The 22,033-nt window shown below is 47.5% G+C and overlaps 8 protein-coding genes across 8 annotated transcripts; 3 read left to right on the forward strand and 5 right to left on the reverse strand.

Annotated features, from left to right (window-relative positions):
* Positions 1–1,169: 1,169 nt before the first annotated feature.
* On the reverse strand, positions 1,170–2,288 carry N7481_003052 (type 1 glutamine amidotransferase; the record flags this gene model as incomplete). The annotated part of the gene is made up of 1 exon (XM_057262271.1): positions 1,170–2,288. One exon carries the CDS (start codon positions 2,286–2,288, stop codon positions 1,170–1,172), a length of 1,119 nt encoding a protein of 372 aa, XP_057123932.1.
* A 1,042-nt stretch (positions 2,289–3,330) lies between these two features.
* On the reverse strand, positions 3,331–5,922 carry N7481_003053 (uncharacterized protein; the record flags this gene model as incomplete). Its single annotated transcript, XM_057262272.1, has 1 exon — positions 3,331–5,922. The coding sequence occupies one exon, from the start codon at positions 5,920–5,922 to the stop codon at positions 3,331–3,333; it is 2,592 nt and encodes an 863-aa protein (XP_057123933.1).
* A 1,180-nt stretch (positions 5,923–7,102) lies between these two features.
* On the forward strand, positions 7,103–8,252 carry N7481_003054 (kinase-like domain-containing protein; the record flags this gene model as incomplete). Its single annotated transcript, XM_057262273.1, has 2 exons — positions 7,103–7,856; positions 7,915–8,252. 2 exons carry the CDS (start codon positions 7,103–7,105, stop codon positions 8,250–8,252), a joined length of 1,092 nt encoding a protein of 363 aa, XP_057123934.1.
* A 1,700-nt stretch (positions 8,253–9,952) lies between these two features.
* N7481_003055 (TauD/TfdA family dioxygenase) lies at positions 9,953–11,318 on the forward strand (the record flags this gene model as incomplete). Its single annotated transcript, XM_057262274.1, has 4 exons — positions 9,953–10,249; positions 10,307–10,572; positions 10,637–10,901; positions 10,956–11,318. 4 exons carry the CDS (start codon positions 9,953–9,955, stop codon positions 11,316–11,318), a joined length of 1,191 nt encoding a protein of 396 aa, XP_057123935.1.
* A 363-nt stretch (positions 11,319–11,681) lies between these two features.
* N7481_003056 (uncharacterized protein) lies at positions 11,682–13,000 on the reverse strand (the record flags this gene model as incomplete). The annotated part of the gene is made up of 2 exons (XM_057262275.1): positions 11,682–12,914; positions 12,968–13,000. 2 exons carry the CDS (start codon positions 12,998–13,000, stop codon positions 11,682–11,684), a joined length of 1,266 nt encoding a protein of 421 aa, XP_057123936.1.
* A 1,846-nt stretch (positions 13,001–14,846) lies between these two features.
* Positions 14,847–15,398, reverse strand: N7481_003057 (uncharacterized protein; the record flags this gene model as incomplete). Its single annotated transcript, XM_057262276.1, has 1 exon — positions 14,847–15,398. One exon carries the CDS (start codon positions 15,396–15,398, stop codon positions 14,847–14,849), a length of 552 nt encoding a protein of 183 aa, XP_057123937.1.
* A 2,983-nt stretch (positions 15,399–18,381) lies between these two features.
* Positions 18,382–19,206, reverse strand: N7481_003058 (zinc-binding dehydrogenase; the record flags this gene model as incomplete). The annotated part of the gene is made up of 1 exon (XM_057262277.1): positions 18,382–19,206. One exon carries the CDS (start codon positions 19,204–19,206, stop codon positions 18,382–18,384), a length of 825 nt encoding a protein of 274 aa, XP_057123938.1.
* Positions 19,207–20,582: 1,376 nt separating this feature from the next.
* N7481_003059 (alpha/beta fold hydrolase) lies at positions 20,583–21,437 on the forward strand (the record flags this gene model as incomplete). Its single annotated transcript, XM_057262278.1, has 1 exon — positions 20,583–21,437. One exon carries the CDS (start codon positions 20,583–20,585, stop codon positions 21,435–21,437), a length of 855 nt encoding a protein of 284 aa, XP_057123939.1.
* Between the last annotated feature and the right edge of the window lie 596 nt (positions 21,438–22,033).

The raw sequence follows: 22,033 nt of genomic DNA on the forward strand, positions 1-22,033 counted from the left end.
GAATATTCTTATTTATGACTATTATATTCTTCAATACTAGCTATAATTTACTGTGAATTTGTGACTACTCCCCCTCTACTATTCCAATTCCACCAGTTAAGCCTTAGCCAGTACCATACGGTATCGGCACGGCGCACATGCCGAAGTCATCTCAAAGCAGCCTGATTGGCCATCGCTAAAAGTGGAGGGCAGACCTCGCGAATACCTGCACTGCCATTCGTCCACTTTGACTGCGGCAAGGGCGCCATGCCGCATGGGGACGCCCGTGCAGGAGGGGTTTGTGGAAAAATCTGCATTACGAGTACACTCACGGTGGGAACTGGCGATACTACGAGTAATACTAAGGTGTACCTTACGTGTATCCTCAGCTAGTCAACTAGTTACTCTACTTATCTCCCCATATCTCCAGCTAATTTCCCCCGTGCCCCGAAACCCCAAGTGGAGCTGCACTCCGGAGCTCCGTCTTACGTATGGTAATGTGTATCTGTACAGTACAGTAATTGCTAACTGAACTCCCACCTGATCCCGCGATCTCCTGCCGTTTCCTCTTAGGTTATCGTGATTAGTTATAGTTACGGAGTACTAGTACAAGTATTCCTGGTAGCTTGCCTGGTAGCTTACTATGGCCCCGAGGGTGGAGTGCCAGGGCCAAAGGTTCCTAGCTATCCCCTGGGTGGTACCCAACCTGGAATTGAGAAGTTGTCAGTAAACTCGGCTTCAATAGTCGGTACTAACGAGCTAGCATTCTGTGTATGAAATGTATGAAATGAATGAAGATTCTATTCTCTGTACTGCATACTGCTACTGTGTATCGCATACTTACTCCCTCCCTAACGAACCTGTTCCTGCGGCATGCGAACACGCACGCTAGGCAGCTCGTCGCCACTGTCGAGGGGTCTCTCACCACTTGGTCAGTGCGATTTGTTTCAGTTCTGTTCAGCCCTTGTTGTGCTGAAATGGGAAACACAAATTAACTAATGTACAACTACGATTAGCAGTATGTAAGCAAACAGATGGGGGAAATAGAAAATCAATCTATACAGGAAATCAGATCTATATATGCCGCCATGAGAAAGAATTAGAAAAAGACTATATAAGAGCTTGAAAGTCAGGCATCGACCCAACCTGAATTCCAGTGAGCTACTACTCTATGTACTAATACTAGTAAATCAACCACTCATCTCCAACGGCGGCGTCAACATCCCATCAACCTCCACAACCCCCGGGCCACCCGTCGCACCACCGTGACCTTCAACTTGACCATTCCCATCCCACCCAGCAAACAAAAGAACCACCGCCTCAGCCGCAGCCTTAGAATCATCATCATCATCCCGCCCAGGAACAAGCGACCGCTCAATCAACCCAATATAATCCCCCACAATACTCCCCTCCCACCCAAGCCTCCCTCCAAAATACCTCATAAGCTCCGCATTCCCCCAAGCATCGAATTCAAAGTGTCCCTGGTACGTCAAGATCCGGCCGGGCAGGTAAAGGCCTTGGATTTGGCAGGATGCGCTGTATCCGATATTCATCCATGGTGCTGGGAGTTTTGCTTCTTCTTCTTTCTCCGAGTCTTCGGTGGAGGTGGGGACAACAATGTCGCCGTGGATTAGTTGGATGCGGAATGGATTTGATGCGTGTGCGCGTGCGAGGGGTGGGAAGTGGGCTGTGAATTCTGGATTTAGGGTTATGGGTTGAATGCCCATTTCGAAGCCTTTTGATGAATGTTTCACGTGGAAGGGTTGAGTTTGAGTTTGAGTTGTTGCTTGTTTGTTGGCAATGGCATTGGCATCACCCCCAAGACTCGGAGTAAGGCCTAATCCGACTTCAGCTGGCTGTGAAGAGAGAAGAGCCTGAGCAATAATTTGGTGACCGAAGCATGAACCGAAGATCTTGACGAGCGGGTAATCTTTATACACGGTTTGAATGAAAGTGGCAAGAGAGCTAATCCACGGGTGCGGATCATAGGCCGATGCCGAAGAGCCGGTAATTAGGATTGCGTCGATGGCGCTGAATGTTGGTGGAGTTGAAGCTGGTGGCTCTGCTGCATTTTGCGACGTGCTGCGTAGACATTCAAGTGGTGGGAGGGATCCGCCCACTGCGTCGAAGGCTGTGACGTGCACGGATAGTGGGGATGAGGGGTCACTGGTATCATTTTTGTTGAGCCTTGTTGCGGCGGCTTGGAGGAGGGTCTTAAATTGGGAGCTGTAGAGGCCTCGTTTGGCGTAGACGGATTGACAGGGGATGTCGGCGTCTAGAATGGCGACGTGGATGCGGTGCGGGGCCATATCATATGCGGGGAGTATGGATGTATGCGCAAGGTTGGTTGTTGATATAGATGGATGTAGCGATGGTATTGATATCAAGGACTGGTGATACCAGTGTGTAGTGAATGAATCAATGAAAGTGTAGCAGGGTGCTGCGAAGATCAAGTGAGTGCAGAATATTGTCAAGCTCTGCTCGAAAAATCCTCTTGATGGATGTCCCCGATAGGGCGTGGGGTCGGATTCGAATGCCCGATGTGGGTTTTTGTGAGTAATCCGGTGGAGAGGACAAGCCCGAAGAGGAAACCAGATCCTGGTCTGCATTGTAGTTTTGATATGAAGCAATGTACAATTTGAGAATTAGATCAAGTATATCCATGTAGTAGACAAGAACAGAACTATAAGGGTTCATACAAAGGTCCTTTATGTAGCAAATTTCCTCTGCCAGGTGGCTCTTCCAAGATTTTCCATATCCTTACGCGGTCGCACCTCGGTTTAAGACTACGCCATGATTAGGTTTAAATTAGTGCTCTATATCTAAAAGTTAGTAGGTTGGTAATGAAGTAGCTAAATAAAAACATGCTAAAAGGAATTGGCGCCTTCGAGGCTTTGGAACCAAATCCAACCGGCGACCAAAAATGAATCCGACAGGTCCCATTAGATTCACCCCCATAGGTTAGGTCTAAGGTATCTACGAAATAATTTTTTACGAAGTGACCGAGCTCGTAAATAAATAGGCAAAGTGCCAAATATCTCAATATTAAATGAAAATTCTGGAAGAGAAAGTGGATCGCTCAAGCAAAATATCTAAACACCATATCTTCCAAGGTTATAAAGAATCTTAAAGGGGAGGCAACATGCCGGAAATTCTATTATAATGCAAATACTAGTACACCTTGTTACTGCGTGGCCTTGCAGCTGGTGCAATAATTGCGAGTGATATGACAAGAGTTCGACAAATATGTGGTTCCACATTTATCGACACTGTCATTTTCTTTCATATACTCGATGCTAGTAAAGTTGTTAGAGCAAGTTCGGAAAGTTTCAAGTTTCTAAAGGTATTGACTTACGCAGCCTTGATCTGGCGTCCAGTCATGCCAAACCCATAATCGTCATTGTCGCAAGTAAACATGGCCGCACATCCGGCTTGGCCAAAAGTTGCCGCCACGATGATGCCGCTTTTTATATTGGCCGTGTAGGATGTATAGGATGAGTAGACCGTGTCATCTACATACTGCTCAGAAGCTCTATCGCAGGCATCGTCAACACTATGACATTGGGCTGAACCTTTGTCATTACTGCTGGTCTGGCTTGGAGAAGGAGTCTGCAGTGTCACGGGTGTGCCCGCGCCCTCCGTGGCAAAATCTGTAAAGATTTGGGACGGATAGGAGAGTATTTCGCCATTTGCTTCGGTGGTGACAAAAGGCACGGGTGTTGCTGTTGCTGTTGTGGGAGTGAAAGTTGGCGTCAGAGTGATCTTGGATGGAAAGCTTGTGTACTGGTAGCAAGCCCCGGAGATAAGGGAGGCCGTTGCCCAATATGTTTGCCCTTCTGTGTATGTTGAGCATTGACAATGAGGGCTGGTGACTTCCGGGCCTCCCTTGTTCAAACACATATAGTAGCTAACCGATGGCTCTGTCGTCGGACTAGGAGTGATCGTCGGGCTGGGAGTGGTTGTCGGGCTAGGAGTGGTCGTCGGGCTAGGAGTGGATGTTGTTCCAGAGCCTGGGGTATTCGAGGGAGATGAATTCGAGGGAGATGAGCTTGATGCGGAAGCTGAGGGTGTTTTCGAAGAGTTGCTTGTACCGGGAGATGAGGACGGGGGCTGGGAGCTTTGCGAAACGCTTGATTCGGATATTGTTGAGCTGGCGGGGGCCGTCGAGACGATCACAGTAGATCCAGGGGATGCCGGTCCAACTGAACCCGATGTGATTGGAACGTAAGGAACCGACAAAGGAGCCTTCGTCTTGCTAGGTACGATTCTGGTTGTCTGTCTGAGTTGGCAGGAACCATATTCAGTGGTGGTGACAGTCATTGAGGTTGGGGAAGCATTGCAGGCAGTTTCGGTAGTACAAGTGACCGTACTAGATGTGCTAGTTGACGGTGTAGTCGAGCCATCTCCTCCGGTAGAGAAAGTCGAAATCAAGATTGTGGTCGTCGTGCAGTCCGAGAAAGTTGTGCTTGACGTGCAAGTAGATGAAGAGGATGTTGAGGATTCAGATTCAGATGATGATTTATCTTCCTCATCATCCTTGATCTTGTTCTCCATGTCGGTCACGATGTTACTGATCTCAACCAGATATTCAGAACCCTTTTTGATGGTGTTCTCAATGTCATCCGTCAACTTAGACACATCATCGGGGATCGTCTTGATCATGCTATCAGCAATAGGCTTGATACAGCTGAGCGCATCCTCTGCAATGTCTTTGGCAGTATCTACAGCACCCTTGGCAACATTGGCTGCACTGGAGGCGATGTTTCCAATAGCACCGAACAGAGACCTCTTTCTCAGAGAGCCGGAGCCAGAGCAAGGGGACTTGGTTGAGGGATAACCAATCTTAGAGAGGTAATCCTCAGACTTATTCTCAACGTCTTCGAGATTCTTTTTGTAGTTTTCAGGGTCGGTCTTGAGCTGATCAATATTGTTATAGAGCCCCTTCAAGAAGATTGCAATGTCTGTCGCCTCTGAGATTGCTGCTGTTCCGGTAGTGGCACTTGATGGAACAGAAGTAAGAGTTCCCCAGGGCTGCGATGATGGAGGACCTGTGGGGCCAAACTCAAGGATTGCAGATTGCGCAGCAGAGTTGCTACCGGTTGGTGTAAGCGAGATAATATCGGGGGCAGAAGAAAGAAAAGCCGACGAGGGTTGCAGCGAAGGTCCCTGGGATGGGTTTGAACCATCGGTTGGTGATGAAGCTGGAGTCGATGAGGCTTTGGGGGTGGATAGACTTTGTCCAGATGAAGGTGGCGCAGTAGTCAAAGAGCCACCTGGTGCTGGAGGACCCGTGCTGGGTGAACCACTCTGGAGAAAGGAAGATGACCCGGAAGATTTAGAGGGGGATGAAGCAGGCCCGGTTGTTGGTGTCTTTGAGGCAGAACCGCTCTGGCCTGGTATAGTAGGGCTGCTGGTTGCCGAGCTAGAATGGCCACCGCTAGAGCTCGATCTACCCGATTGACTGGGGGCGGAGGAGCGCGGTGTTTGAACAAGAGAAGATGATGGATTTGATACACTCGGTATTCCCGGAGTTATCACAGGAGTAGAGGACGGGGATGGACGGTTTAAAGGCGTTGAACTTGAAGGAGGTTTACTAGCAGGCTGGGTGCTTCCTGGAGAAGCTGTGTCCGGGGGTGGTACAACGTTGGAGGAGGCACTATGCGTCGACGAAATAGTGCTGTAGTGGATGACCGGCATCATTCCATCGGGTACCGTGATAGTTGTAGTAAACTGTTCCCGGTGAGCCTGCTTTCGACTAAGACTGCTTGGAGGAGTCGATGAGAGACTCGGACTTGATGCACCTGGCGGAGGTGCCGTGGTGAAGTCGATAACGGGGGTGAAACCGTTCGCCACTGTGAGGTTGGCTTTGATAGTTGTCGTCCAGTCTGCGCTGACCCCCTCTAGGAGGTGGAAAAGCAGTAGAACCGCGCTTTTAGACACCATATTGAAAGCGTGAAAGCGTTGACGACTGAGTGGAGGTAGGAGGAAGAGCGGATGAGACTGGGACAATTATACCTGTTATTTCTTGTTCCGCAGTATTCATCTCTGGGGCCAATTCCAGGGGTTAATCTGAATGGTACTACTGGATTGGGAAACCAGTTCGGAGTAAAGTGGAATGGGTCCCCTTTCGTCAGGGGCCGCAGATTAGCTCGAGGCTGCTGCCGCTGGTGGCTTACCGTTAGGGTTTTGACGGGACCTACGGGATGTATTAAGCTTTTCCATGATGAGAAATATTCGCTGGCTCATCAGAATAGATCTTCTTTCTCAAGATCCACGCCCAAGCCCATCGTACTTGGATTGAATTTCAACATCATATATTTTTCCTATGAAGAATTGAAGTTGTCGACGCCGTTCCTGACAGCTTCATCTTGCCGGAGCCCAGGCCTCGTTGCGATGACAGATATTAGAGCATCCTTTGGCGAGGCTGAGCATTTCTGAAAGGCCCCCACAGCGCTTATTGTCAGATTTTAGCTGAAGATCGTTTCAGCCACCAATAAACCGCCGATCACTGCCTTTGGCAGAGCGTGCTTTGGGGGCTAGAAACGCAGCCGATCTTTTATTTACAATGTGTACCTGGGGAATAGGGGAGCACTCAAAAGCCCAGGACCCTTATACTGTACTAGTTAAGCACTATAGAGCCGTTGGAAGTTGAAACATCCGTCAAATGATGAGAGAAGATTCAAAGGGATACTTTGATAAGTAATTAGTAGGTGGTCTCAAGAAAGCCCTGAGGCTCCTGAACCCCAACTATGGGCGTACTTTAAGTTTATGAATGACATTAAGGATCATCAGTCTCAGGGCTGAAGACTCTGAAGTGGCCAATGGCGGAGAATGAATCTTAGGGCCGAAACCTTCTACAGATTACAGGGGCAAGCCCGTCAGCTTAGTGGGGGCGACGACCATAATGGTTTATTCCCTCAGCTAGCGTGGGATCCCGACTGGGCCTTTAGGGTACTTTGTTGGAGCTTGTCGAGTTTCGGGGTCTAAATGGAAATCCAATATAGTACTCCGTAGGTGCCTGTAATAAAGGATAACAGTGCCCTGGATTTACTTCCCTTTCCGAGGCCAGATTATCCCTCATTCTTTTTCCTAATTATCAAACTGGGCCTGTACACTAGCGACGATGAATGTTTTCAGCCGATTTTCTCTCGCTCTTCTGAGCACCCATCTGCTCTTTGCAGCGGGCACCGCCGTTCCTTACCATCGACACATTCTCGCCAAACGTTTACCGACAGATTGGAAGTTGTACAATGATTGGAACTACCAACTCGAAAACAACCCTTACTTTTGCGAAGAATCCGCTGACGGTGATGTGGGAACCTTCGATCGAAGCACAAGGACACTCACCTGGGCAACTGATAGTTGCGGAGAAATGGTAGCGACTTGGGACAAAGTGCCAATCGCCAAAGGCGAGGTCTCTGTTTATAAGGGCACACTCCAGACCAAGAAGAACGGCGAAGTAGAGTCAACGCAGGATGTGGCTGTCAAACGAGGACTCGCCGAGTCAACCAGCGCGATTCTCTATGGAGCCTCCCTACAGATTGAACTTGGCAACAACGACAACATTCTTGGAGCTCTTGGAGCCGTCGTTTCTAACGATGGTGATGCTGGCAACGCGATTATGCCTTACATCTCGGGCAGCTCACTTGAGCAAAACTTCGGTTCTTTCACAGATCAAAGTTCAGTCAATAGCGCATTCAAGCAAATTCTCAACGCAGTATCAGCAGTCCAGAGTGCAGGCATCATCCACCGCGACCTCAAGCCGGAGAACTTTCTCCTTGATGGTAGCACACTGAAGCTTATCGATTTTGATACCGCGATCAAGGCCACGAGCTCAAGTGCATTCACCGTTGGTACCCGAACCTATGCTGCACCAGGTAAGTAGTGATCTCTAGATTGCATTCATTAAGCCTGAAACTAAAATTCTCGACCTAGAAATTGTCTCTTGGGGAACGAAGTCTGGGAGCAACCCGAACGGAGGTCCTTACAGCAACAAAGTGGATACATTCTCGATCGGAATGACATTTTTGGTCATGTCTGTGACAGATCTGCAGAACGAAGACAACCGTTTCGATCTTTGGAGAAATCTTATCCAGCCAAATGGGCAGCTATGGCCTTCTGCCGATGATGTCGCAAGCATTCTGAAAGGGAAGAACTACGGTGTATTCAGCGGCAATGATAATCTCCTCAACGTGATCTCAAAGGCTCTTTGTGAGCCAGAAACTCGATACGATCCTCAAAGCTTCCAGTCCGCATTTGAGGGGGCAATTTAGTGCGAAAACACCCATAGGTGGTTACCATGTGAGGGCTGGGCGCACCAGCCATGGGCATGGTCCTAAAACAAATATTTTCTTCTAGCTTAACTGTCAACTGTTCTTTTATTCAGCTTCTTATATCCTAGAGGTGCTTGGTACAGCAACATGTGCCTACCTAGGTAAAATGGATGTTCGATGTATAATTTTAATACAGGCTTTGTCAATATCCGCCTATTCTTGGCTTTTTTTGTCTTCTCTAGGTATCACTGACTAGTATTCAGATAGTTAGCTGGTGGCGTTCTTGGCTTGTGGTTTAGGTTTTGTTGGCGGGAAGCTAGCTGTGTTTCGCTGTGCTGTTTACAACATTTAAGTCAACGGTCGCGCAGGCATACTGTTAGTAACTATTTTCACTCTGTTCCTTCATTTCAGGGTAAAGAGTTGTACCTCGCGACTATCAATATTCACTACGGTCGCATTCCTGGATTTCTTAATAATCTTCGATCTTGAACAAGTAGATGTTTGTTTCTGTGGTTTTTCATATCTTCTTCGATATTTATCTTAGATGAAAGATGATCCAAAAGGACACATATAGGTAACAATGTGAGGTGTGTGATGATCTCGGTTACGATGAAGATCAAGGTATAACGACTGTGATATCAGGCAACGTGTATCGAAGGAAGACGGAGAGGAAAAAGGAAGCAGCAACTAAGGTAGATCCAGATGAATACTGGAACGGATGCCTTAAGGCGCCAAGGCAACCAAGACATGTGATTCGTTACAGCGTTATTTCTGCTAGAAACCATTTTGCTTTTTTTTAAAAAAAGAAAAATATACAATAAACTAGGCTATTCTATAAAGTCTAAAAGTATCCATGGATATTTTGGCAATTTTTTCATGTATCATGGGTTCTCATCATGGGATGGGCTGGTGCTACTAGTATATATTGCCCTTGGAGCCGGCGGGGTGGTGAAATATGAACTCCGAGTCCTGTTCAAGCAACCCTTTGCAAGACTCGGATCAGCCAACTCTATTGTTAATCCTCAAATGTAGAGCATAGTATCGGCCGAGTAGACCTGGCTGAGAAGATAGCTCAAGATTCGATTTTCAGATGTCCCAGGTGGAAAGCTCGTGCCGATGACCCGGAAGCTTCCACTGTTACATTTGGAGTATGCGGAACGGCACTCCGTACTTACTATTTCGCTTTAGTAACTATTAACTGGAAACTCTTTATTTTACCAAGAGCCGTTCTAGATTTTAATAATTTCCTCAATGCTTCAAGACTACTCCGTTGAGTTTGTCGAGTAATTTTATTTAATATACCTAGTATGCCCATCTACTGTAGACTGTTGTAGTTCGCGATCGGCCGCGGTTATCACAACATCGACCCCCGCAAATTGCGCCATCTTCCGAATTCTTCCAATCAGCCAACACCGCCACAACCCCAAACCTCCATTTCTTTACAAATGTTCCGCAGTCCCTTACGATTCTGCCCAGAAATGCCCCATCCTATAAGATTGTTCCCCGCCGGATTCGCACGCCATACTGTCCACTCGATTCCTCAGCAACAATAACGACATGGTCATATATCTCGGCCGGGAGCAAAAGAACCAGTATAAATAGTTACTGGTGGCCTATTCATACAATTTAATCCCCTCTCGTGAATTTCAAGCTCCTCAATACTTGTTTTCCCCCTCTCTTCAGCAACAACGGTATTCATCATGGCTCCTGCGCTTACCGACGCTCTGCCAACGGCACCTCACAACCTGGCTGCCCCGCTGGACATTTTCCCTGATGGCCTGCGTACGACTGGTCAACATGCCCCTCTCTACGAGCACATCCGGCCATTCGATCGCTTCCCTCGCGAGATCTCTGGTCCTACCGTCTGGAAGCCTGAGGATTATCGTGAGAACCCAGAGAAGTGGACTCACAGGTTCACTCCCGAGCAGGTTGCCGAGCTCAGCACCGCAGCTGATGCTTTCCTTACCTCAAAGACTCCTTTGACCGGCATCTCGAAGGTAGCCATAGCCATGAACTGGTGGAGGTTGCCGTACTGAATGCTAACGGCTATACAGAGCAACTTCCGTCTCCCCAATCTGGCAGATTACCTCGAGACTCTGCGCCTGGATATCGTCAATGGCAAGGGCTTCATCCTTTTCAAGGGGTTCCCTGTCGAGGAGTGGGGAAACCACAAATCAGCTGTCGCATACATGGGTCTTGGTACCTATCTGGGCTACTTTGTCAGCCAGAACAGCCGCGGCCATGTTCTAGGCCATGTCAAGGACCTAGGCGAGGATTCCACCCAGATCGACAAAGTGCGCATTTACCGTACAAACGCTCGGTAGGTTTAGCCCAGTTCACATTTAAATATCCCTTTTCATTGGACAATAGCTGATATAACCCAGCCAATTCTTCCACGCCGATGATTCGGACATCGTCGGTCTGCTCTGCATCGCCAGAGCCCTCGAGGGCGGCGAGTCTGATATCGTCGCTTCCCACCACGTCTACAACACCCTCGCCGTCGAGCGTCCTGATGTCCTGAAGACCCTCACTGAGCCTATCTGGTACTTCGACCGTAAGGGTGAGACCAGCAAGGGCGAGGACGAGTACATCCGAACCAGCGTGGTCTACCTAGAGCGTGGTGAGAATGGCCGTGTCTACACCAAGTATGTTCCTCTCGCCAACTACGTTGACTAGTTATCCAAAACAACTAACACCTTTTAGGTGGGACCCCTACTACGTTCGCTCTTTGACCCGCTTCTCCGACGCGGGCATCATTCCCCTCTCTCCGCAGAGCAGCAGGAAGCTCTGACCGTGCTCGAGGCAACCTGCAACCGCCTCTCCCTCCACATGATCCTCGAGGTCGGCGACATACAGTTCCTGGCCAACTCCCACATCCTTCACGCACGTACCTCTTACACGGACCACGCGCCTCCTACTCCTCGTCGCCACCTGATGCGCCTGTGGCTGGCGACGCCTGAGCATGAGGGTGGCTGGAAGTTGCCATTCTGGGATAGCAATGAGAAGAAGCGTGGTGGAATCCAGGTTGATGACCAGGCACCTGTTGCACCTCTGGATGCGGAGTAAAAAGGGCCTCGAGATGAGTGAGATCTAGGCTGATGATTAATGACGACTCTGTGTAGATATTAATTTTATTATTGAATGATACCTCTATTTTATTTCTATCACATCCAACCCAAAAGGCCCACCTACAGGAGACCTACAACAAGTGGGGACTCCGCAGTTGCTTACAATCTTGACTGCTGTCGTGCTAAGCTTTAAAGAATGCGTCTCTCCGACAACTTCCAGGACAATTCCGCCGAGTCGAGCGTTGACTTTCCACGGGGTAGATGCAGACGCGGCCTTCTGTGATATTCAATTACGATACATCACCATATTTAGAAAAGAGAAACATGAAATGAGAGAAACCACCAAACTTCCGTCCAGCCTTTACCCTCTAGCCCGAATCCTTTCCAAATACCCACCAAGAGCCCCCAAGGCACCCCGAAAAACATCCGACGACCCAGTAAGATGGATTCTCACAAATCCCCTCAACTCCTCACCAGACCCATCAACCCCAAAGCACTTACTCCCCGGCGCAAGCAAAACACCCGTCTCCTCCTTAAGCCCAGTACAAAACTCCACATCATCAACAGGGCCACCATCAAACACAATCCGTAAAAATGCCGTAGCACCAGCAAAGGGCCTGACCATACTAACAACGGGCGAAAATTCATCAACAAGCCCATCCAAAATCTCCAAATTAACCCGCGCAAGATCCAAATGCTTTGCCAGAATCTGTGGTCGGCACCGCGGACTCAACGCCTCACTCGCAATGACTTCGTCAAGGGTACTTATCGCGTTGATCGTGTATAGCCTCGTATTAAGCGCAGCACGCATGAAAGTCTCGCTTCGTGTTGCGATCCATCCAACCCGTACACCGGCCAGACCCCACGCTTTACTCAGGGAGCCTGTGACGATGGCGTTGTCGAAGGAGTCTACTTCGGCGAAGGAGTCTACTTCCGCGAAGGAGGGTGGGAGTGGGTTGGTTTTGGGCCCGTGGTAGAGGGGTCGGAAGATCTCGTCTACAACGACGAATATTCCGTGGGAATGGGCTAGGGAGAGAATTTCTCGTTGGAGATTTAGTGAGAGCATGGTTCCGGTTGGATTGTTTGGGTTATTGAGGACGATCATTTTTGTGTTTGGTTTTATGAGGGTTTTTAGGGCGTTGATGTCGAGAAGATCTGCCGCGATATCAGCAGCGGCCGCTGATTCTTGGTCTTTGTTTTGATGGTTTGAATCGAGATTTAGTTTCCAGAGTGAAACTTGTGTGCCGGTTATCGCTTGCGGCATGTCTAGGAGCTGCGTGTAGGACGGATACATCGAGATGACGTGGTCTCCTGCTCTAAGGAGAGTCTGGAATATGAGAGAATTTGCTCCTGTCGCGCCATTTGTTGTGAGAATGTTGGCGGCTGTTATTTTGTCGCTGAATAGGGTGGCGATTGTGCTGCGGAGTGCCTCGCTTCCGGTTCCTGAGCCCAGAGCTAGAGAGATCTTGTCCAGAGAGAGGTTTTTCGTTGTTTGGGGTTTATCCGTCGACAGCTCTATTAGGTCCTTGATTGTAAGGGCCGGCGTTGCGCTTCCAGATAGGATTGTTTTTGCGTCCTCATTTTTGTGAAGCCACTGTTTCCTGGTGAGTACTGAGATGTCTGGATGACACCAGGCTGTGTGCTTACCGTTGGCAGCTCAAAAGAGACGATGTCATGCATTTTGCTGGACTCGATTTTATAACGATCCCCTTGGAATCGAAAGCAAAAGACGCTTTGTAGGACGAGAAAATTGCAGATTGGCATATGTACCGGATAATGTCTGGCAACTCTTGGCTTTCCCTTTCCGTTTTAGTGCTCACCCTCGCGCCGCTTTTACTCACTGAGTAGAATTGAGCACGCCCCTGACCGCCCTGAGCTAATCAGTGATCATTAGTTAACGTAATTCCCGGCCGTCTCGAACACCCAGCCGTCCCGAACACCCCAGACACCATACTAATTACGATATTTCAGATTATGATATTTCAACCCACAAGGGTCTATATAAGTTAATGGGATATTCAAGTATTAAATATGTCATATTACGTATATTTATCAGGTCAAAAACTATTTTCAGGTTCTGTAATATTAATATATAAATATGCATCACCTTGTCGGCGTGTATTTCAGTAATATATGTAAATAACAATGTAATCTATTTATTGATGAATCCATACTAGTTAATGTATTACCAGTAACTATCCTACCAAAAATCAAGCAATATTGTGTTCTTGTTGTTGATATATAGCGACCTGAAATATCGCGTTTACTATGGTGTTTAGGGGTGTTCGGGACGGCTGGGTGTTCGAGACGGCCGGGAATTACGTTATGTAACATCAAGCTGATTACTCACCGAGCCTGCCCTGAGCGCCATGATCTGATCACTGACCCTGACCTGGTCAATCCCGGATTGCTCGGGTTACAGCAGAGCGGGTGTCGAGAGACCTGGACCCACTTTCAGAACTTTATTGTTCCGCGATTTCGACACCCGTTGCAAATCGATTTACATCGGGTGTCGAAAGTTAGATACCCGGTAGGGCGAATTTCTAGCATTTTTATTAGTTAAATTAGCGATCTTAAATAGGCGCTAAATATTATGACTACTCTATACTGTACTTAGCTTTTGTACATCGTAAAAACTGTCAAAAATTCATAGTATTTATAGGTTTCTAATAAATAGAAGAGATAATAATATTATTGGCTGTCGTTCCTTCCTTTGACGCAGTGCATAGCGTTAATTTGGAAGGCATACGTTACAAAGTAAATAACAACAAAGGGCCCGTGATATATATACACCACTATCTCTCTACATACGTTCTATAACTCTTATCTTCCACCTTCCCTTTCCTATATTTTTGATATATCAAATATATATCTTTTGCCTTATCTCTCTTTGTTTTACGATAGCCGACTACACATCGTTTACAACTTTTACCGGTCATCATCTCTCGTACAGTTTCTTCGAGGCACCTGGTATCGACGATACAGAGAACCCTCATCCTATCTAGGGATATTTCTATAGTCTATCAACTTCTAAGATACTTTAAACTCTTCCGCACAGGCCATAACTATAGCACACTCCCAATCAGGGGTTAATTTAGTCTTTTAGACATCTTTAATATTACTCAATTGCTAGCTGGCGCCATTTTCCCTCTAGATCCTATCCCTCATATCAACAAAGACCCCTATACACCACTATCATAACACTTGCCACATGTAAGGACTCAGATGCTTTGAAAGATAGCAGTAGTATTGAACGAAGGTATTAAGCTGAGAGAGAAGAGAAGGGAAGAAGGAGAGAAGCTCCCATCGCAACTATCTACACATGAGCGGCTGCCTGCGTCACGTGCTCAGGCATCGAGAGAGCTTCGATCGTTACACCACACCAGGATACTCGTATATAGACTTTCGAAAAAACCAATTCCAACGGTATAAAGAGTAGATTAATTATATCATATCGGTGAGCTTATCTTCAGATACAGACTCCAAATAGCAAAATGCGACAAGTCTTTGGCCTGGAAATTTCTTGTCATGTTGAATGGGTATTCCAACGACCGCCTCCCGGTCCCACTTGCATCGTGCGATCGGTATCAGTCACTACATCGGCCTGAAGACTAGTTGCGTTCCGGATAAGGGTGAGGGTCCATTTGTCAAAGTATGGCCATGACCTCTCGATGTGCTGGCGTTCTTCCGGAGATTTTTCCACAACGTGTCGGTACCATTCGTGCCGACAAGTATGATCGAGGAAGTTTAGAGCCGCCAGAATTTTCGTTTCGTCAGTCTGATACTTCTGGGGATTCCCCCGGAAAGCGCAACGTACGTCAACGAGCCAGTCCCGGCGGCGCTGCGGATCGAAGCTGGACGTAAAGGTAGAGATATTATTGATCTCTATCTCCTTTGTACGCTCTTGTGGCTCAGAGTCGTCGGGATGATGTCGATTCACTACTGAAGTCGTTCCGGAAGGATTAAGAACCTCGGCTTCAAAACGGGCAAGGTTTTCGCGGGCGACACGAAGCCCTTCAAGCTTGGCGATTCGTTTGTGAGTCGCCAGTAGAGAAGCGTCGATTTGTTCAGGCGCCATGGCTTCCTGTGAGGGAAAGATTGTTTTGTCGGGAATATTGTTTCGGTGGGTATTCGGCATTGTCATCCTTTTTGTTGGGAAAGGGTGTTTGGGGCGCCAGAAGAGAAGCTTCAGAATTATTGTAATCTAGGTGCAGTATAGATCAACGTATAGACCAGGTATGGGAATTGGAGATTTATTAGAGCGAGCGCGAGCGGGAAGCAGGAAAGGGACGCAATTGCAACAACATTGAATCTTGAAGCACAAACTAGGTACACATGTGTGGGACCCTTTTAATACCTCCTTCTAACCGCTCAGTGTTCGGTCCTCTAACCGGAAGGGTGATATCCGATGTGTCACAAATCTGAGCAGAGGGGAGCGTATCGATACGGTTTAGCCAGTAAGAATGACCCAAAATGCTGCATAAATACCGTAAGTTTTGTAGCTTTCGAGCCTCTGCTATGGGCTTTCATTAGTATTTGGAACCACGATACTTCCATTCCCATACCGCTATCTCTATACCGCCTGCCTATACTATCCATCCACTGCCCCTGCACGGTGGAATAACCCAAGTATTGACGCTATAACGTTTTATTCGCTCTATTATTCTATGGTGTATTACTGAGTTCTGTTATCGCTGGCTGTATGACACGAGGCAAAGATCTTGATTCTTTTGGAGAGAAATCGTTGATCTACTGGCAGAAAAATAAGTGGGACATGCACCCCTTTCAAATAATAATAAATTCTGACCGTACACGGAGTATATTTTAGTGTTAACATAATTATTAGCGGTCTCTTTTTTTGTGCAGTGCTTCGTGAAACAACCACATGTACTGCCATAGCCCACGTAAATAATTAGCTGAATCCAAGGTATCAGTTAGTCCTGGGCCGAGGTAGCAGTGGGAACTTCCAAACCGCCTGGCCGATGATAACCTTTGGAACTGAGGTCCCGAATCTTCCGAGGTTAGAAAGAAGCGATACACAGGCGTAGAACAATGAATGCAGATCCTGGATGCCGCCAGAAATCATACCAAAGGTGGGTGCCGTTGAAACAGATATTTGAATCCCAATGCGAAATCATGACATCATTGCCTCTTATGATCTCGAAAATACGGGTCCTGATGAATGATAATCCCGAGCCTCGGGTCAAAAGTCACTAATCATGCCGTTCAAACATTCTGTCGCAACCAGGGGCTTAGTGGATACATGCTTCAACCAATGGAATCGCAAAAGACCGTCTGAATTGCTATAAATCCCCTATCTGGCGATTTTAGTGAACTAGTTAGTTATGGGGCAAGTTGACTAATAAAAGCAATCGGGTAACTAGCTAACTACATTAACTAGTGTAGTGGGGGAACTGCTCACGGGTCTAGAGTGGAGGGTTGATTGGCTGGGTTTAGTAGTTCTTTTGGTATAGCCGAATTTGTGACTCCTCACAGAGGACGAGAATCGACATCGTCGGATTTGATTTTTGTTCTGTTTTACGACATCGGCTACGAAGAGAGGAGCTTGAGGGGCTTCGTTGAAGAGGAAGACAAGAAGACAGACACACATTCATCTACACTCATTCTTCGAAGAGGGAAGCAATCCGCCGTCTCTTTTCCAGCCACTCTTTTTCGTCAATAATTTTTGGTTTCAATTTCGCATTTTCCCATGTGTTCGCATACTAGTATAGAGAGATAGGATTCTGCGCGATGAAGCGATCTTCTCAGCCAGGCCTTTATCTTCTCTATCCCTGGTGCACGAAAGACCGAACAGTGCCCTCCGGTGGGTTTGTGGTCCTCCCTCTTCTTTCCTGGTGGTTGCTGTCCTGCATTGTGCCTCGGCCTGTCCGTCCCGACCAGACTGCTATGAGCGTATACTAGTTAACGTAATTCGCGGCTACCTCGGCCACCCGGTTACCCTGGCCACCCCAAAACACCATACTTGTTACAGCCAGGAAAAGAGATCAGGGATCAACTTGTGCCATTTGACGAGAGTCTCAAGACTGGAGAGAGAAAGAGGAAGAAAAGAGGAAGGCAAGCCAGAAGGAGAGAGTTTAAGTACACAGATAAACTTACCAAACCCCAAACAGCTTCAGGCACCAGTCACGCAGAATGAAGTTATTCCCGGTATTGAATGTCACAACCGTCACACCCGGTATTGGATGTCAGAACCGTCACAAAACTTAATTCGCTTTCTCACAACTTCATATTTCAACATTCAACACTGATTATCATAGTCTTGAGATACCTTGGTGCTTGAGATATCATATTGGATATTTATATCAGGTCGGGTAATATTTCAAGCCATAACAATATAGGTATATATAGCCACGTCGCTCGATCAGCGTACTTTCGGTTACAGCGGTATTCAATTATTTCCTGAATAAACTCATTATGCTACAATATTCTGAATACTATGAAATATATCATACTAAAAGTTAGATAAAATTCTTTTCTCGTTGATATATTGTGACATGAAATATCGCATTTAGAATTGTGTTTTGGGTTGGTCAGGGTTGCCGGGAATTACGCCAAGTTAACGTACTTTCCGCTTGCGTTGCGTACCCGAAAAAACATAGTAAATGCGAATATGTACAATCTGTCGGAGCAAGCTATGACAGTATAGACTAGTAATCCTCTCAGGCGAATAGGGACGAGGTTGAGGTCAAACGGAACCAAATCAGGATGATTGAGTTGATTGATTGAAGAAAGAACGAATATCATGGGGAAGGTTGAAGTACCCCATGGATGTCTCAGGTACAAGGTGTTACGACAACTGTAATGCCCAGAATACCAAATTACTATACAAAACACAAAGGAAAGTGGGTCACTCGGTATAACCCATGTTTACATACATAGTGGTAAGTTATCACTCCATGTCTCGACCTACCTACAAACACAATAGAAAAATGGGACGCAGATGGGCGAATCCCATGTCAATATAATGCAGGACCCCACATTTTCTCGACAATATGCTTCTCCCACTTGTAAATATCTAGCGAGGTAAAGGGAACTGGAATTCAAGCCTTGCTCGGGTCAGCATATAACCTTCCCAGTGCGCCACCGTGAGATAGCCTGTCGAGCCCCTTCGGAATGTCGGCGAAAGGGATTTCCTCAATGAGTGGATCAATCTTTCCCGCTGCGATAAGCTCAAGCACTTTCCTAACTTCCTCTACAGACGAACCAGCAGATCCTATCAAATGGGCACCTTGGGCAACAAAATCATAGGTAGATAGCGTAGCCTCTTTGGCCGCAAGGCCAACAAGGATAATTCGCCCACCAGACTTCACGGCCTTCACGGCTGCAGAGGTAGTAACGCCTGCACCGGCAAAATCCACCACCACATCGAAGCGAATTCCCGAAAACTTGTCCAGGCTTTTAGCGCACGTTAACGCTCCAGCTTGTAGAGCGGAGACATATTTCTTGGGGTCGATATCAAACCCGTACACATTTGCTCCCATGAGACGTGCAAGGCTAACAGCCGAGAGGCCAAGCCCACCGAGGCCGATTATAGCAACGGTGGAAGACGAAGAAACACGACCTTCCACCACAACTGCATGATAGGCAGTGGCGATGGCGTCAGTAGCCACGGCGGCTTGAGCGAAAGTCACGCTGTCAGGAATCCGCAACATTTTCGGGACATTGAAGACAGCGTATTCTGCATATCCACCATCATAACCAATTCCGGGGGAGGTGGTCACATCTTGAAATGTGAGAGGATGGTCCACGCCAAGGCCAGAAACAACCCTTTCACCAATGCTGAACTCGGTCACATCTGGTCCGAGCGTAACAATCTTGCCAGCGATCTCGTGACCGAGTGTTATAGGTCGTTGCCAAAAAAGCATGTCATCCTTGCCAGAAATTACATTGCAATCCGTATGACACAGACCTGTTGCCTTGACTTGAACAAGCACTTGACCATTCCTGGGGACGGAATCCGAACATCTTTGAGCTCGAGTCCTTTGGAAACATTTGCAAATTGAAATGCTTTCATCATATTGTCCGTCTGGTGCTGAGGCAGTAGATTGCTGGATCTGGTGTATAGGAGTCGAGAAAGTAATGGTAGAATAGTGGGATCGGTGAATTTTCTTTGCAAATACAATGAAGACAAGATATACCGCAGGATAGATGGGCGTGAAATTGCGGACTACCCTTTAACAAATAGAAGGTCAAACCCCAGAAAGGGCCTCGGGATTGTTATAAACTTTAGCAGTATTCCATATTGATACTCTACTGCGAATTACGATCTTAGAATTTCTGAGCCGAGGCTCCGATTCGGATTTATTTGACCGAGTAGAGCTGGGGCACCATATCTACGTGCACTTGTTCGGGAATGCATGTGGGGTCCGGGGACAGAGTCTACCGGAAGTGTGGACCCCAAGACAAGCAAGTACTGAGCAGGAGGAGGAGTCTTGCGCAGTGCGTCTGAAGAATGTTGCGAAAAATAATCTTACGTTGATGTAGCGAGCGAACAGAGCGTTTAATAATTACTCTCTGGAAAACGCTGACTGTTTGAACGGGTTACATGCCTGATGAAACTCAGGCCAAAGGGTGCAAGTGATGATCACCAGGCGGTCAGTTCACGGTCATTGCATTTTCAGCATGAATATTGAAGAGAAAAGAGCTTGATTCGCCTGCAACAGCGGCATATTATTGAGAGTGGCGGATTTCTTACATTTCATGACGCTTACAAACCAGCATATACCGGGCAGAAATTTATGGACCCGAATTGACTCGCCAGTTTTAACTGTGAGGACTTCGAGGTGATTGCAGGAGTGCAGTCCACGGCCTGGTCGATTGAGTTTCACGGGAACTACTGATAGGAGTGGAGCCTCGGGCAGTCACCCTAGGTCGGGAACGATGAGTCGACACTCCGAGCGTGCGACTAGCTGTCAATCACTCACTCATCCACCCGATTCCGAACCTTGGAATAGAATCGCCGATGCAGTGCTAACGATGAGTGGGAATCCCAATGCCTAGTATGCGGGCCTCCTTAGTGACGATACCGAACTCACAATCCACCGACCCGACAACCGTCCTGTGGCAACCTAGGAGATTGATCAAGTTACGGGAACACAGCGTAGTCTCGGGCTGTCAGGAGGTTGAAAAATTGCCCTATAAAACATACAACCTGTCCCTGTCACATAGACCCTTCGGCCTGTGTCTATACTCAGAAAAACCTCTTCACTTCCGATTGCGCTTTAACAAATATAACACTACAATGACGACCCTTCAAACCGTTCAGACTTCGTTTGTCTCAATAAATGGACTGAAAATCGCTTACCGGCGCTTCGGGATAAGCAGTCAATTGCCTTTGATCTATGTCAACCATCTTCGTGGGAGCATGGATACGCTCGATCCGCTTCTGTTTAACAGTATCGCCAAAAGCCGCGAAGTGATTGTCTACGACAGTGCTGGTATTGGAAACAGCGAAGGAAGCGTGCCAGACTCCATTCCTGAGATGGCGGCGATAGCTGTCAACCTTCTTGCTGCGCTTGAAATTCCAAAGGCCGATTTCATTGGCTTCTCCATGGGCGGTGGCATCGTGCAGCATATTGGATTTGAATACCCTCAAATTTTCAACAAATTGGTCCTGGCGGGCACTCAACCAGGAATCGGCGAAGGTGTGGCTTTGCCACCGCGGGAGGTCTTGGAAAGCGCTGGAGCAAACAACGACCAGCCACCAACGGAGGATGACATGATGAACCTTTTTTTCTATCCCTCCAAGACCAGCCTCGCCCTCGGCCATGCCTGGTGGAAGCGGATCCATGAGCGCAACGTTGAAGGTGAACCCCGGAAGGCGTATCTTACCGGGACTGGGGCACAGGCGCAGCTCGCTGCGATTTTCAAATTCACCACCGATACTCGCAATTTTGAACGTTTGGCAGACATCAAGGCCCCGGTTCTTGTGACGAACGGCCATACGGACATTATGTCTCCCACTTCAAACAGCTTCGTGCTGCAGCAAAAGATCGCAAATGCCCACCTGCATCTTTATCCTGATGCAGGACACGGACATCTCTTCCAGGTGCCGGAGCTTTACGCAAAGGAGCTTGAGCTGTTCTTGAAGAACTGAATTGTCTATTATTGCATCACTTCTGTTGTCAGATCGCATCTGCCGGCGACTCGGCAGCGGGTGCCTACATATCGAGGACCGAGGACACAGGTCGTGTGCGATGATGCTAGTCAATACAATCACTCGGAGGACGGGGTTGATGCAGGTTTTTGCTGCTAGATTACTAGCTTTCACCATAAATCATTTTCTTGGTCTTAATGAAATTGAACTACCTTAGCTTTTCTGCATATCGCTACATTTTCGTTTTTCATGAAAGCCCCGCGGCCTACGACATCTGAGGTTGCAGAGTCTGCTGGTCAAGATTGAGCAGCAACATTCAGAGCTGTCCAGCTCATAGTCTATAAATTAGAGGTTGGTATGAAAAGAAGATTTGAAGTAGAGGCCCTTCAGCCTCGTGACATCTTGTTGAGTAAGAACACCGACGTCACAATTTGAGATGATCCGATGCCTCTGTTACAAGTAGTCAATTTACCGTTTACATCTGTATTAATCAAGAAAGATGTGGACTATTTTTCAGAAGGGAGTTGTATGACAACAACTTTATGCTGGTTTGCCTGAATTGAGCCGTGACATTGTGATACAACAGAGCCGGGTTT

The sequence above is a fragment of the Penicillium waksmanii genome (genome assembly GCF_028829765.1).
Source record: "Penicillium waksmanii strain IBT 27052 chromosome Unknown utg000004l:1.0-5674109.0:1.0-5678898.0, whole genome shotgun sequence".
Classification (NCBI taxonomy): Eukaryota; Fungi; Ascomycota; class Eurotiomycetes; order Eurotiales; family Aspergillaceae; genus Penicillium; species Penicillium waksmanii.